General features: G+C 42.9%; 1 protein-coding gene across 2 annotated transcripts in view; it reads left to right on the top strand.

The window, feature by feature from the left end:
* EPHA4 (EPH receptor A4) overlaps positions 1 to 16,270 on the top strand; it is a 106,087-nt gene extending 89,817 nt beyond the window's left edge. For both annotated transcript variants that reach the window (XM_054835842.1, XM_054835843.1), the window contains exons 12-18: positions 1,321 to 1,382; positions 1,899 to 2,108; positions 4,632 to 4,781; positions 7,197 to 7,390; positions 9,899 to 10,054; positions 10,330 to 11,213; positions 13,790 to 16,270. In XM_054835842.1, the coding sequence (XP_054691817.1) occupies positions 1,321 to 1,382; positions 1,899 to 2,108; positions 4,632 to 4,781; positions 7,197 to 7,390; positions 9,899 to 10,054; positions 10,330 to 10,444 (887 nt within the window). In that variant the 3' untranslated portion in view covers positions 10,445 to 11,213; positions 13,790 to 16,270. The remainder of the gene's footprint in view (positions 1 to 1,320; positions 1,383 to 1,898; positions 2,109 to 4,631; positions 4,782 to 7,196; positions 7,391 to 9,898; positions 10,055 to 10,329; positions 11,214 to 13,789) is intronic.
* Positions 16,271 to 16,983: the final 713 nt, after the last annotated feature.

The following is a 16,983-nucleotide window of genomic DNA, read 5'->3' as shown; positions in this document are numbered from 1 at the left end:
ACACTTGCTGGTGACAAAAACAAGGAAAAGTTGAGTAGTTCTGATACCTCTGATGCCAAGACAGTATTGAGCTGTCTACAGCCTAGATGACGTGTCCGTTGAAGCCTTCTTTCCCCAGAATGTTCCCTTATTCAGAACTGCTCCAGATAGTACAAAAGCAGAGTTTCTGTGGGACACTGTCTTTTATTTAGGAAGAAACTCTATAGTAGTTCCTGTAGCTAAAGCATAACTGGGAGGAAGAGTTGCCATGCCAGCCTGGTGCTGATCATCAGGTGCTCCTTTGACTTTAGGTGGGCTTAATGGTGCTCATCTTGGGACCAGGCTTTGCCATTTGACCTTTGATAAGTCACTTTTCTACATTTCCCATTTCTTGCTTTTAGAACGGAGATGATATCGGACCTATTTCTGCAAATATCTAGATGCTGAATATCCAGCATGATTTAACCCTGTGAAATAATTAGTGTTATTTGTAGGTATCTAAGTGTTTTCAGTTTCAGTGTCCTGTGACTTTGTAAAGCTCTTAAAGATGACATCAAGCATTATTTATGTATTTGCTGCTGTTTTAGGCAGGAGAGTGCCTAGAAAGCATCCCCATGTCGCTGACATCACATTAAATTTCTCTTCAGATTACCCACCTCGGCTCTCTATTGCAGCATGGAAAGCTGAGTGCTCCTGAAGCACTATGCCCCACATGTGACACAGTTCATTGAATCATTTATCCTGTGGTTGACTTCGTGAGGCAAATGGCTTTGGCTCATTTATAAATAACAAGAGACACGGGATACAAATTCGGGACAGGGAAGGTTGAGAGGAACAGCTTGTATTCTGCATTCTTGAATCCAGTTGTCTTGGAATACCTTGTAGCTGCTGACAGCTTCTAACTTGCCTAAAGCGTTGATCTTTCGAAAGAGGCAGAGAGACCAAAGCATTCACAAATTCCATTTTGAAAGAGGAAGGCTTTCTGGTCTGCAAGCAGTTTAATTACACTAAAGATTTTTGTCAAGTTTGAACAGATCTTTGTTTCTTAGCTCACAATTATCAATTCATATATTCCTTAGAGAACAGGAGGAACTTTAGTTAAAAACCTTGTCAATGAGTCAACCAAAGGGTTAACCTTCCAGATGGGGCCCTTTAAATGTTTCTGTCCTATACTATTTCTTCTCTTGCTCCCCACAGCTGAGGCATAAGCTTGGTGCTTTTCAAATTAAATTAGATTGTGTAAGCCAGGTGTCTTGGCAGTAAAATCATGTGCAACCCATTTTTATCCCGTTAACATCGGTGTTCATCAAGGAATTGTGTTTTTCTTTCTGCAAACTCTAGGTAAACCGGTAATGATCATAACTGAGTACATGGAGAATGGCTCCTTGGATGCCTTCCTCAGGGTAAGCTAAGGAGATTTTATACTGGGAAACATTTTCTGGTTTTCATTCTGGTTCTTTTTGCAGAAAGATACTGAAAATTCAGCATTTTAAAAGAAATTATGTTTATACTTGGGAAATTCTGTTTTGTGGTGTTGCTCCTATTGAAAACCAGAATAAATGTAAAGTGGAAGAATGTAGAAGACATGTAATGTTTAAAATAGCAGGGCCTTAAATAATCCATGTTTAATGGGAACAGTTCTGATTTGCTCCATTTTTGAAAGCATTGCAATGCTATAGACTCATTAAAATGAGATTCATTGCAAACTGGATACTGCATCACTGGAAGCTGTGGCAGAACCTCTGGGTTTTTACTTTACTGGTGAATTATAGACACTAGTCAGGAGAGTGAGGAAATAACATTGCATTTTATTTGAGAGAAGATGGGAATCCAGAGATATGCTTTTCCCAATTTCAGCAATGGCAATGATGTAGCTTTTAGCTTAATGCTCCGTGATTTTCTTCCTTCCCCATACGCAGAAGAATGATGGTAGATTTACAGTCATCCAGTTGGTGGGAATGCTTCGTGGCATTGGCTCAGGAATGAAGTATCTGTCTGACATGAGCTACGTGCATCGGGATCTAGCTGCTCGAAACATACTAGTCAACAGCAACTTGGTCTGCAAAGTGTCTGACTTCGGCATGTCCCGCGTCCTGGAAGACGACCCTGAAGCAGCTTATACCACACGGGTAAGGAGGGAAAGGAAACGTCCAGTGGGTTTTCTTGCCTACATATTGGTTTTGTCTCAGTGTGGGAGGTGACAATGGTTTGTTTTAAAATAATCTCAGTCACAAATGAAAACGTATATCACAACCTAAAAATAAACATTGGCCCAGAGTCCATAGCTGGTATAAACTGATGTAGTGTTATTGCTACATCAGTATTTCTTCTCTGAGGATGTGATCCATGTATTCCTTTGGCTCCTTCAGTGTGCTAGAGTGTGTGACAGGAATCTGATGCCAGAAATTAGAGTTTGGGCTTCTGTTCCTTCTGATATCTACAGATCCGATAATGATTTCCAAGTGGCTAGTCCCACTGAGGTTTGATACAGCAAGTGTAGGTACGTTGCCTAAAAAAAAATAAAAAATATAAATCCACTTTTGCCCATCACAAAGCTAGTCATAAATTTGACCTAAATAATTTGTACTGGGTAAATAATTTGGACTGGGAAAAGTGTGAGGCCTGCATTCCCATTTTTTGTTTCTTTCCCATTCAGCATCCTACTGTTAACTAATTTTGCTAAAGCCATTTTAATATGCTGCATGCGGAATAGTACTAATGCAAGTACTTCTGGCCACAAAACAACATCCTGACCATTAGCAGCCTTTGTACCAGTACCTCTGTAGATAACATGTGCACGAAGAAAAAAAAAGCAGAGTTTATAAAGTCTCCTTTTTTAATTGCTTATTTTCTTCGTTTTTAAATATCTGCCATTCTCCATCTGTTCTCCCTAGTGCAGAGTTTGTTTGCAGCACTCAGATTTTGCAGTTTAATCCCAACACTCATCCTTTAATGGATTCACAGTTCATTACAGGGAAGGATAGACTCATGTAGTATTAAATGCTGGCCAGCCTTGGTATTTCTCACTCATGAGGGTGGCAAGTGGAAGAAGCAGAAGCGGAGGTCTGAAAAGCTGTATTCAGGGAAATCAAAGTTTAGACAAACACACAACGGCAAGACAGAAATGATTGAAAAGCTTCCCTTTGAATTTAGTGAGTGGAGATATAGTATTATGTTTGCTCTCAAGAGTAAACTACAGGGAATCATTGCATTTGCTTTACAGTGCATTGTCTTCATTTGGTATCAGTAATGAAGGATCAGGAAAATTTGGATGAACTCCACTGTACTCGAGCAGCTAAATAAAAAGAGCTTATTGATATTTTTTAGAATGACAACCATGTATAAACTGTGTCCGTGCATCTGTGTCTGAAAGGAGGAATAGGGCTTTTTCATAACCAGAGACGATGCAACAGAATGCAATTTTTAAAGCATCCTTTTTTAAGAGAATGGTGTGTTCTGCTCCCTGTTAGTAGTATAACTCAATAAAGTGAGAGCATCCTATAGCCACACAAGGCACATACTGCTACAACCTGGTTCACTGAGGGCCTGATGCAAAGGCCAAAGAAGCCAGGAGAAGGACCCCTTCTGATTTCACTTGGCTTTGGAACAAGTCCATATTAAACACTTGAGAGAGATATTAGAACAATAAACGACTAAGTATGCACACGCTGCACTCACTTATGGATAAAAACTATCTAGAAGATTGCTGAGAAAAAAACCTACCAAAATACACTTAATCAGAAAAGCATAAAAGCAAATGAAAAAACCCTGAAACCTTTGTTCAGTTTAAGTCGTTCCCCAGATGGAACTGGAGGAAACCAAAAGCTCAATTAAAAACACCTTGCATATTAGCATAAACAAAAGGAGAAATCTCTGGCCTGGGATCACTCACCTAAGGCAAAATCAGATAAACAGGATGGAGTGAGTTCCTTTTAAAACAGTGCAGAACCTCAGTGGCCCAAATGAGATGCCCGAGTGGTTTTATTTGTTTAAAAAGAAGTATTGTAACAAGAGGCAGCTCCCTCCAACAGGTATCAAAAGCAGCCTTGTACCATGGTCTGGTGGTGAACTCCTCCCACAGGGACTGGGAGAGCCCAGAGGCTTGCTTGCCGTCTCACATCTCTGGTAGGAGTTGGGATGTTGCCCATGGGAAACACCACGGTATTCATAAATCTTCCCAGTTTATCCTCTCCTTATTTTACCTTTTTGAAAAGCAAAACGTTTATAATCCCATTTTTCTGAAACAGGCCAAACAGGTCAGACAGGCAAGCAAGGAAATAGTAATTAACAGCATGTACTTATTTGTTTTGTCAACTAAATCTCTAATATATACTTTGTAAAACCCCAGGCTTGTTCTCATGCTTCAGCATAGCCCTGAGCAGAGATCTCTTAAAGGGCTGATAAAAATACATTTAACAATTTACTGGTTCGCCTCCTTGTGACTAAAGAAAACAGATGGGCAGCATTGCCTCCTGGTTGGATCTGACAGCTTTATGGCAAGAAAAAGAGAAAGTAGATGACTTTTTAAGAAGGATTCTGGAATTGCGTACAGAAAACCTTTTGTATTTTTAATGGCAATGTAGAACAGCGTCAGCCACGCACATTACTGGGTCAGTGACTCACCAGCCTGTGGTTTCTTTCATTTGTGACAGGGTGGCAAGATCCCCATCAGGTGGACTGCACCAGAGGCAATTGCCTACCGTAAATTTACATCAGCTAGCGATGTGTGGAGCTACGGCATCGTCATGTGGGAAGTGATGTCCTATGGAGAAAGACCTTACTGGGATATGTCCAATCAAGATGTGAGTCTAATCTGAGCTTCCTCTTCCTTTTCTTTCCCTTTCCCCCCATGCCTTTATCTTTGTCCTTAGATGTCTGCTGATGTGTTTCTCTGCCAATTGCTATATGGTTATAAGGCATTTACTCCGGGTTTTTAAGAGGATATCATGGGTGGTAGATTTCTGTTTTCTCAGGAAACCTCTCTTCATCTAAGACTTCCTTGAATCCTTCAAGCCTGATCTATGATCAGGGAATAGGGGATTCTTAGGTTAGGGTCTATAACTTGTGCAGGTATCAATTTTCCTTTCTTTTTTTCTTCTTTTTTTTTCTTAGGAAAAATATTATAAGCAATTGAAGTAAGAAAGAAGAAGGGAGTAAAGGGAAACAAATGTATTTAAAGTGTCAGATCGTAATACTGTCAAGAGAGGGAAGATTTGAATGTTGATATTAAATCTCAACTTTATTGAAAGTCTTTAAGAAAAAACACTTGAATTTAATGGGGCTTCCTATTAGTAGTTAATTCTTCAAGCCCCAGTACGCTTGTAATTCTTCCAGATGATTTTATTTCTTGCAGGATATCTAAAGCAACACGTATGAAATCCAATTCTGACTATCAGTCAGAGCATCCTTGTGACAATTGCATAGCTGCCCCCCGAGGACATTAAAAAGCAGGTTTCCTAAATGACCATTCTTAAATTATGCATGTCCTGTTTAACCGTACCATCTGGACTACTTCAGTGTATTCCAAGAGGGAGTATGCACAATGACTGCTATTCCAGAAGAGTATTTAATAATAATGCTAATAGCAGCTTTTGCTAATAGAATTTTTATTAAATGGAGAAAAAAAATCCCAGTGAAAATGAGGCATAGATTATCCATAATTCTTTTCCCAGGGGATTTACAAACATATAAAGGAAGAAGAAAATGTTAATCTGAATATATGGTCATGGGAGTGGTTAAGTCATTTTACAAGTCATCTGCTTTCTTATGTAGAGCTGAACATTTTCAAAGAGTGTCTAGATGCGGATGGCATTTAATCTAAACGGGGGATATAATTTTAATTTCCTTCTGATGTGAAATGTCTCTTCTGGCACCCAATCTAGCCTTCCATTGCTAACAGGAAGTCATCAAGACTTAGCAAGAAAATAAAACACCAGATGTGTCTCAGTTATATCAGGCATGTCTACACAGCACCGTGGAGCTCAGTGCAACAAATGCAGAGCTAGCATATTAGGCTGGTATACTCTGCTGGTGTGCGGTGCTAGACCATGTTGCAAAGCTGGCTCGAACAGGACAGTGAAAGCAAATATTACTGTCTTTGCATCCTCTTTTTAGTGCATGGCATAGACTTACCGTTTTTTTTCTCCTTAATGATGGTGAGAGCAGTGCTTTTCACAGCAAAGCAGAAGTGGGTTTCAAATTATTCCCAGTGTCTGTTGAATCAAGAGAAATCAAAAGGATCTTCATACTTTCTGGAGTAGTGAGAGCCACTTTGTTTGTGGTCACTGAATAGCTGCTAATAAGTGTATCCCTCGCCCTGTCCTCCCAGTGGATTTTAGCCACTAATTGGACAAGAGCAAGAGAATTTAGTGCAATTCAGTCTCTCTGCACTCCTGGTCTCTAGTCTCATGATGAATCCTGCCAGCAAAGTCATATCGATTAATTAAGATCTGAAGGCTTCTGGGTGATGTCCCTGTCATGTCAGAATTGAGTCCTGGTCACGTCCCGTTCTCCTGAGAGAGCTAAGAAGCCATCAGAGTACTGAACTCTGGAGCCCTCTTTGGAGGGTTTGAAATGGCTTCATCTTGTGAGTTTTTCTGGTTTCTATTAAATATGAAATGAATACTTCAGCTGCTGCATTGGACTTCTGTAACTTTCTTGGTGAAGCTGCACAGAAGGGTTCCCATCTCAGCAGTTCTTGGTTCAGACCATACAGTGGTGAGAGAACAGGTTCTCTACAAGGCTTGTATTGCTGACAGAGATGAGCTAGCCCAGGAGAGGGAGGAGGGAGTGATCTGCTGTAGCCTAAAAATGGTGGGGGAAATTTCATCTTCAACATATCACGCCTAAAACTGACAGATAGTAAAGATTTGCGTAGACCTGTTGCTTCTCCAACCCTCTGTCCAACATGGATAGTTGCTTAATTCTAACCTGGTCTATTTTGTCATCCCTGTATCCCATGTGCTCTTTTGTGATACATTGCCCTGCTGCATCTGATGTCTGCTTTGGATGCTGTACCCTTTTAGTTTTGAATTGCTGAGAAATGACAGTTCTGAGACCACCAACTGCCTGAGCCTGAGTGCAATTTTCCCTGTTGTTGCACTTAATTGTGGATTTGTTTCCATACTTTGGATCGCCCTAGGATAAATGATACTCAGCTGGTAGATATGAGTGGTGTCTGATGTTCTCTAATGCCTTCCTAATTGTGCCATTTATAGGTTATTAAAGCCATTGAAGAAGGGTATCGGCTGCCACCCCCGATGGACTGCCCCATTGCTCTCCATCAGCTGATGTTAGACTGCTGGCAGAAGGAACGCAGTGACAGGCCTAAATTTGGACAGATCGTCAACATGCTAGACAAACTCATCCGCAACCCCAACAGCTTGAAGAGGACAGGCAGCGAGAGCTCCAGGTCAGCGGTGCTTTTGTAATGGTGATGTACGAGGGAGCACGGTGGAGATGACAGGCAAAGCTGCGAGTCCCCTAAACCTCCGCGCTGGGATTGAAGCGTGCTCTGTAGCTCGGCAGAGCCAGACTGCGCGGCAGGCACTGCACCGTGCAGGAGAGCAGAGGGGTCATGCCGGCACACTGCCGAGCCCCGCTGGGCACCCCAGACTCTCCTAGCTCTGAGAAGGAAAATCGAAAGAGCAGAGCTGTTGCTGTATCACACTGATGCTGGCCAGGTTTAGAGCAGAGTCTTACACGCATCCTGAAAAAGTTCTGATGCAGGCAAGCTCTGTGCAAAGACAAAGTTTGCTGCGTCTTTTCCCTCTCCCCCCTAGTGAAAGGGCTTGAAGGGATAGCCTCAATGCAGTGTAGCTAACAGCAGTGATGTGGTTTTCTGCAGGAAAAGTACATCATCAAGTTTTATAAACCCTAGATTTGTGTAGGATTTGCAATTACGGCGTTACGGCATTACAGCCAACGCCTTGCAGGCATTGGGAAGGTGTGGATTAATTTTTATGTGAATTTGAATTTAATTTTGTGGAAAGCCAGTTTCATGTCTCCACCGATCCCGCATTACATTTGTGTTTTGTTTGCTAAGCATGGTATACCTGGTACGTGCAAAAGCAGCGCAGTAGGAAGGAAACTCCCAGGATTGTAGGGTAAAACCAAAATATCTTTGTTGGGACAGATCAGCAGTTTGTTTAAGCTGATGAAACACTGCTGAAGTAATAGGAGCTTTACTAATTTACACCAGGTTTGTTCTATTTTTAACAAATGGCTTTGCTTTGTCAGGTAAATTTGCTTACAGCAAATATGGAAAAAAGCTTAAAAGAGGAGAAACAAGGGGAAGATAATGGGAAGATATTTTTCAGTAGAAGGGAAGGCACAAAAATATCCATTGGGCAATACAAAATTAAGTGTCTTGAATCAGTGAAGGAGTAACAGAGGTTCTGTTTCAGCCTCCAACAGAACAAGATCCTGGAAAAAGCTATTTCGGTTTTAAACTTGTAGGTCCCTTTGTGACTCTTGCTTACAATGTGCATTATCAGAAGAGGGATTATGAACCCTGTGAGGCCACTACCACCACATATCTTCCAGATTGCCCTAATTGCCTTGGTAGCCTGGCAAAAATGTATCCACCCTTGAGGCTTAAATAATTTACATGGTGAGAATCACAATATGATCTGCTGTGATAATTTGATTTGAGAATCACAGTATGAACTCCTCCATTTTGCTTTCTTTCCAATTTACAGGTGCTCTTGAAAATATATAGATTTTACAAAAGTTAATAGCCTGTACGAGGTCATTTTCTGTGTGTGTGTATGTAAGTTAATAGCCTATTGAAGGTCATTTCATGTTCATGGCTATTTATAGATCTTTATTTTTCTTCTCTTTGGAATATGAATTTCAAATATGCATATAACATTATTAATATATTATATGACTTTATATGTGAAGCATAATTGTATATAATTAGGTTGCCATCGTTGGTCTTGTGTTAGATAGTACAGTAAAAGAGTTGTACCAAGTATTACCAGCACGTACTTGGTGCCTTAGGCAAGACATAATTATGCTATTGCACACCTAATCTTTGATGATGTGCATTTTCAAATAAATTGCTAAATGATAATTGTTTTGGTTAGATAGTAGTAATTTATAATGGTTTAATGAAACTGTGATTTACAATATACATGAAAGAATAACTTAGATATTAATAAGAGAAGCAAATTTTGTAAAAATAATTATTCGCAAATCTGTGCAACGGAAAATGAGAAGCACATTCCACAGTGCAAACAAAGATCAAAGCTTGCGCGATTCCCGCCACTCCTGGCACACGCGCCAGTCAGGAATGGATTGATTAAAGAGGGGATTAACTCCCTGCTGTCCTGAGTCTGATTGAATGCGCTGAGCTTGCCTGCAAACCTGGCTAGAAACAGGATTTATCTGAACCCGCCCTGAGTTTTGCCCTCCAAACCAGTCTGGCAGGTTGCGAGCTCCCAGTTCCTTTGCGCATACCTCAGTGGTGTTTCTATAGCTGCTGAGCTGAGGTCTGACACATGCAGGATTGGCAAGGCCTCGCATTGCTGCCTGTGAGATACAGACCCAGTAGGCTGAACGCCTTCCAGCATTGCCATCTTCTTTGTTTTTTGAAGTAAAAGCGTTTTCTATCAATTTGCTTGCATCTGAGGTGGAAATTGTAAACGGTGTCGTGGTTCGAAGTAGATCTGAAAGCAAAAATAGAAACCTAGGGTCAAATTAATTCTTTGCAGGAATTGGCCTATTACTTTGCCTTTCGTTAAGTTCCTTGCATTGATCTAGGTTGCTGTGCAGAGAGCCACCAGTCTCGCCGGGCACAACGTCTTGCCCTTACTTTCCCTAATCATTGAGGATAATTGTTGCAGAGACCAAACTTTGGTTTGTGATTCATTCCGGCTGACACCATTTCTCTGTCCTTTCACTGTTTGGCATCCAGACCTAGCACAGCCCTGCTGGATCCCAGCTCCCCCGAGTTCTCGGCGGTTGTTTCTGTCGGTGACTGGCTCCAAGCCATTAAAATGGAGCGATACAAGGATAACTTCACAGCTGCTGGCTATACCACCCTAGAGGCTGTGGTGCATATGAACCAGGAGTAAGTACTCAGCAATATAACAAAAGAACTGGTAAATCTGGATTTAATCGGGCTCTTTTGCTTTGTGCTGCATATCATTACACTCATTAAAGGAATGGAATGCCTTTCATTTGGATGGAGGATAACTTTAAAATGCCTCCAGAATGCCTTCACTTATTTAATTAAACATTTCTGTACATCTGCCTTGCTTTTGCTGTGTTGCTTGCGGTTTTTTCTCTGCACCAGCATCTGAACCATGGTTCTCAGCCCCCTGCTTCTTCTCTTGCTTTCCACAGTGACCTGGCAAGGATCGGGATCACTGCCATCGCGCACCAGAACAAGATCTTGAGCAGCGTTCAAGCAATGCGCACCCAAATGCAACAGATGCACGGCAGGATGGTTCCCGTCTGAGCCAGTACTGAATAAACTCAAAACTCTTGAAATTAGTTTACCTCATCCATGCACTTTAATTGAAGAACTGCACTTTTTTTACTTCGTCTCCTCGCCCGTCGAAATAAAGATCTGCAGCATTGCTTGATGTACAGATTGCGGAAACTGAGCGTGTGTGTTGGGAGGGGGGCCTCCAGAAATGACAAGCCGTCATTTTAAACCAGACCTGGAACAAATTGTTTCTTGGAAAATACTTCTCTGTTGATCAACGATATGTAAAATACATGTATCTATATAAATATAATGTCACATTCAAGTTTTGATGCTATGTTTGCTGCCAGATACTGTGCTTAAAAAACATAAACAAAATTACATTCCTTCTCCCTGTGACCCGTAGGATTACAACATAGTGTTTTATTTGTGGGTGAAACCACCATTGTGCATCTTTCACTGGAATGAAGAATCTGCCCTAGGATATTTTTTGCAGACTTGATGCATCGCTAATACCTTGCAGAAACCTCAGTGAGAATATCATTTGGCTAATCAGTGCCTGCCGATTAGTGATCTACCCGCGTGCGGGCTTGAGACATGAAATGACCCACCTCATGGATTACTGGGCAAAACTGGACTTCTGGGGGGATTATTGGCTGTTACTGTGCCGTGCTGAAGCCTACCACTTAAAGACATTTTGTGAACATCTTGCCAGTAGTCAGCTGTGACAATCGTGGCTGTGGAGCTTTCAGACTTCTTTTCTCTTTCAAGAAGCGATTCCTTTTGCCACACGGAGAAGGTCAGTGGAACTGCAGTGTCCAATGTGTTCGTGGTGCTTTATTTCGTAAACTGTGCTAGGATTTCATCGCTGTTGGGGGGGGAGCGGGGAAAAGATGCTGTGGTATGTATTATTTGGGGTTCCCAACTGGTTCGTGTGAACCTGTGCTGTCTTCCCAGAGTAACTGCTTAGTGTTTCCCATTGTTTGCTCTATTTGATGACAGTGAAAATTGCACTGTTTCAAAACCTCGTCTTGCTCTCAAGCTGTTGCGTGTTAGGATGTGCAGACAAGGTGTAGGAGAATGTCTTGGGTCTCACTCAATTCAGTACTAAGAGCTTGACTTCACACTGAGAGCATTAGAGATGCCCCTATTTTTTGGGTGGAAAAACCCACGCATATGGATCTCACAGAAAGTAAGAATAACCTTGTAAAGTATAGATACTTATAAATGCACCGTGGAGAACCAAGAACTTTGCCCTCTCATGGACAACAGTAGAACCAATATTTGTGTTTTAGAAAGACCAGTCTCAGTTGCTGTGTCAGTGGTTTTATGGGAGGGGGAGCAGAAGTAAACAGGATTGTGCTTGCAGCCTTCCTGATTTTGCACAGTTTGGGTGTTGGCCACAGGGATAGCTCCATGTTATGCAGCGGCGTTACCCTTCAGACACCGTGGTCCAGTCTCATCAGCTGTGGGAACCCAATTCACTTTTGAAACCAGCCCCATAGGCCGGATTATCAAGGCAACTGTGGGTGCGAGTGCCAGGCGTAGGCTGCATGGCTGAGGTCTAAGTGTGCCCCTCTGCAAGGATGGGAAATGCGGTGGAGCATGAGCTGCTTGGAAAGCTGCCCTCCAGCTCCTCTTAGAAATAGATGGAAAGTTGAGTGAAAGCATCCCTTGGGTTGCTAGGTGGAGGTGACTGCTATAGGAATGCAGTTGTCCTCGTGAGGTCACATGGGATACCCCTTTATCTGGTAAAGCTCTGAAGACGTTAAGGCTTGAATTTTATTTATATTAAAGCTTTCAGTATTCTTTTTGAACAGTGTATAAATTAGATTCCTTTTAAAGTCCTTTTGAGGACCAAAGTGATAAGATGACCTTTAGAAAAGAGACAGGATCGGGCCCACCAATGCTGCGCTGGGTAGGAGGCAGATTTTCACGACACAGTCTCTGGAATAGACACTGTGTTTCAGCTGCACTGGGCACAATGTCAGAGAGGTGAGATTTGTATTTTGATGGCGCTAAGACTGGTGCTTGGGTCTACAATATTTTGGTCCCACTCCACACCTGACAGCAAATTCGGAAATGATGTAGTGGCTTTATATGTCGGATTTTTTTCATAATTGCATTTATTCTAAATCCAAAACAGCTCACTCAGTTGGACAAGTCACACTTACTCTATCGTCACTCACATCACTTTTTGTCACTTTTAACAATAACTTGCTGATTTTAACCACTAACTCTCCCTCACCCCCAACTTTCTCAGAAAACAACTTGTTCAGAATATGGGATGCTAAATGTGGATTGTGTCAAGTCATGACAGCTTAGTAAAAGCTGTTCTGCAGTATTACTTATAAAGGTTTTTCTATTTCAAGAAATTTAAGATTTCTTTTAAAAAACTACTTAAACCAGCATGTTTTAATGTCATTTTGCCAGGCGACATAAGAAGCGATTACTCATTTTAAAGACCTGACACTTGTATTTTCAGCAGCAAAAATTCTTTTACTTCTTAAGTGCAGAGATACTTAAAGTTTCCTCTTGCTGTAAATCTGTTGCATTCTGTTGAGATTGTCTTTTTACGTAAAAACAAAATACATCCAATTTTCTGGCCAGTTTGTAAAATTGCTTTCTTGGAGTCTAGTAACGGTAATTCAAAACACGCCAATTTTTTCCACACAAAATGAAAAACTGTGTTCCCTACAGAATGAAAACTGTGAAGGCAGCTCAGTGCCAGGTTTTCAGAACAGCCGTTGATGGTTGTGTTCCTTGTGATAAATTGGCCAGTGAGGGGGCATCCACTTGAATGTGATTTTAGCTGGAGGAGAGCAGATTAAAAAAAAATAGGTGGCACATAGAAATATATATACATATTCCATATCTGTTTATAAGGTATGTCATGGAAGCAAGACTTCGAAATAGCGTGAGGGAAAGAAAGGGGACAAGGAAGGCAAAGGCTTCTCACCCTTTGAGAACTGCTGGTTGTATTCGTCTTGGGGGCCCAAGGTGGCCGAACCGCCAGCGAGAGCGTGGCAATACACTGCAGCCTCGGCGTTGCCGTTCAGCCACCCTCTTGTGTGAGAACTGCATCTCTTCCCACTTTCTCCTCTGTCCTTTAGGAAATCCTTCTCCCCTCTCTGGGGAGAGGTTTAATTCCATGAACCTGCTGCCTTGTCACCTCTTCACCAGGGCAGAGATGAGTTCAGGTCTTTTCCTTGGATGTGAATCAGCAATTGCAGCAGCCAAGGAGGGGCTGGCTGCCTACAGCAGCGCTTCTGCTGGGAAATCTAAGAGGAGGCGTTTGGGCAGGTGTGCGTGTTTGGCTTGTTGCGGGTTCTTTAATAGATTTGTGTTTTCTATTTCTGTTTTCTTTTTGTGCAGGGAAATTAGATTTTGCTTTCATGGCCTCACAGCCCGTCCTATTGATCATATTGACCATGGAGGAACACAGACTAGATGTGAAACCTTCTGGATCCACAGTTGCGTCTTCCCTAGCGCTGATTCTGGAAAACACACGCTGAACAGTCATTGGTCCCTGAAGAGAGTGTGGCTTTTACTTTCTCTTTTTTTTCCCTTGCCACCCACCCTGATTTTTGTCTTCATTGAGAGATAACTAACTCGATCAGACTCAGCACCCGCTCGTCACTTGAGGAATGTACTGTGTCAAAGCCCTGCAGACTTCTGGATTTTTCTTCTCCTCCCCTTCTGCTTTCCCTTCCTACCTTTGGTTTTATTTATATATGTTGTTATTTTCTCTCCTCATCCCCTGGCTGTCACTGCTGCATTGGGACGAATGCAGGTGATGGAGCACTACCCATCTTACCATGGACACCAGGCCAGGTGCCGCAGCAAAGAACCCAGTTCCTGTGATCTGCCTATATACGTTGCTGAAGTGACATTTTACACAAAATGTGCCGTTGCAGTGATATAAATACATTATTTTTTTTCCTTGAATGAATGATGGATTATTATCTCCTCTGAAAGGTGCGTACGTGTGCTTGTGTGCGTGTGTTTGCGTGTGAGTCACCTCGTGTGTAGAACTGCCTGTGAATGCGCCCAAAACATCTCTGGAAGCACAGGAGTCCCCTGTCATACGAGAGCAGGCCAATAGCTTGCGTCTGCAATGGTAGCAAGAACACAGACATTAAAAAATGTTTAAATTTCTGTATCTATAAGTGTATTTTTTAGCTGCCACACTAACCTTAATGAGTGTTCTGCAGCCTGAAACAGGGGCAATAGTTTTGGAGTTGTGGATTATGGGATCCATAAGGGTGCTAAAGTTTTTCGTAAGTGTCGTTTATTCATACGAATGCCCGGTTCATGATCAAGACCGACCAGTTTCTCAATGGCAAGGTGACGGAGGCAACACCTGCATATCTATCCATTGGTAACCCTGAACTTAAGAATTAAGTAGCCTTTTTTATCTGCAAAAATGGGATTTTAAAGACTTGTTGAATGCGAACAAATATATGCAATTCTTCCATTCACAGAAGCACCTTGCTCTGTGTGCAAGCTGTGAAAACTTGTAATAATCAAAACACTTCATTTGCTCCCAGCACAGTTAAGGCACAAAAATACAACAAGAGCTGTAAGGTCACAGTGGCTAGCAAGAGAGTTGTGAAATGTGTCCTGTTCCTTGTGCGGGTGAAGTGCAGTAGAAGGCACTCTTTCTTCCGTGGCCCGAGGAACAGTGCTGCGACTTACCGGTACTACCTAGAGAAGCTTTCTGTGGTTGGAGAATTCACTGTTAATGTAGTGTAAGCCAGTTTCTGAGCAGAGCTGTGCGCTAGAGCCCAGGGAACGTACGGCCACGGGGTATTTGGAGGGGGCAGGTGATGCTCCCCGCTCGCTTCCTGGCCGCGGGCGGCTGGCGTCTGCCACGGTACAGGGGGGCTCCAGCAGAGCTGGGGGGGGCTGGATGCGCTGCGTTAAAAGAGAGCGCAGCCTTGACCAGAGCCGTAAAGTGGCGTCCCAAAGTTCCTCCTGCTTCCTCCTGTTTCCCCTCCTCACCGACCCTCCGAGCTCATCGTTAACCCTAATTCTGCCTGCGCTGGCAGAGGAGCAGCCGCGGGTCCGTGGCAGGGAAGCGAGGGCAGCCGTGCTGCGGGCAGAGCCCGGGCAGCGTGCTCGGGGCGCCGGGGGTGCCAGCTGTGCCAAGGGCCACCGGCGGCGGCTGCTCCGGATGGAGCGGGGGGCGAAAGGAAAGCGAGGGGCGAAAGGAAAGCGAGTGCCGCGGCGCTGCTTCCCCTTTGGGAGAGGTCATCACCGGGACTGTCTCGCATGATAAGCCTCTGTTTGTTAGGAAATTGTCCTGCTCACACACCACTGGTTGATGTTTGTCCGGGTTTCTTGCTGTACTAATTTTGTGATGGATCTTATGTATTAAAAATATATATGTATAAAATACAAAAGGCTGGTAAGTAACCAGTAAACAGGACTTAAAAAGCAGTATTTTTCTTTTGTGACATTTTCATAACCAGAAAAAAGAAAAAAACCTGTAATACTAATCAGACAAATAAAAAGAGAGTGCATTTATTTTTTTGTATCACTGCAAGTATGTTGGAATATGCAAGGACTGTGGTTAAAATTAGAATGTATGAGGCATATTATAATTTAGTTCATCCTGAAAAAATCTAACAGCATTTCTTGGTTTGTGCATTTGAACGATCTCTGGGTTAGATATATAGATTTTTCTATTTTGTTTTAATTTGTAATTTTCTCCCCCTCCATGAATTTTAGGTACATGTAACTTATGTCATTTATTTATGGTCTTTTATACCTAGTTTGTAAAATTGTAAAATAGCAAACAATGCGAACATTTGCATTTGAAAATAATAAAGTAGTTGCTGTACAAACCTCAAATGAACTATTTCTAATTATTGCATGTTTTTTTAATTTAGTGTTTATCCACACCAGATACAAATACAGAACTCAGAGTCATAATCCTGGCGTTTGCCCCAAAGCGATGAATTCTGTCCGGTAGATTTCACAGGAACACACCCCCGAAGTTCATTTAAACTGCGTAACTCCCGCGCGTACCTGCTCTTGTTGCGGACCCGGATTGCGTGGTGTGCTGAGGATTTGTGATGGGGGAAGGATGCTGCAGTCAGGCTGACCTTGTTAGTGGTCTCAGTGCTTTTTCCTCGGAGACCAGGTGGCATCCGTGGGCGCTGTGCCTGAAAGAAGCTGCGGATCGTAATGTTGTTTCACCTGCACGCCTGGGGTCGGCTGGGAGTAGTCCTCCTCCCCTCTCCCGCTGCCTGGACCTTGCCTGGGGCCAGACGTCGCCTTGGCAGAAATCCCACGGTTTTCGCAGCTGCCTTTGGGCCAGGGTTTCGTGTCTAATGTGGGAACCGTGACCTTGCTGATGCGTTACTGCACTTGTTGCTCTGCTCGTGGGCTACATTTGCGTGGGGCGGTGGGCTCGTGTTGGAGACTCGTGGCCAGAGAGGGGGAAGGTGGGGGGAGCAGGAGCGAGGAGGGAGGTGAGGGACAAAATGCAAACCAGAGGTGTGAGAGTTTCGGGAGCAGCAGAAAATGGAGGAGGACGGTTTCTGTGACGAGGGCTCCAAGCC

Source organism: Grus americana, chromosome 9, assembly GCF_028858705.1.
Source record: "Grus americana isolate bGruAme1 chromosome 9, bGruAme1.mat, whole genome shotgun sequence".
NCBI classification, from domain to species: Eukaryota; Metazoa; Chordata; class Aves; order Gruiformes; family Gruidae; genus Grus; species Grus americana.
Note: the sequence above shows the minus strand (reverse complement) of the source record. Positions and strands in the feature narration are given on the sequence as shown.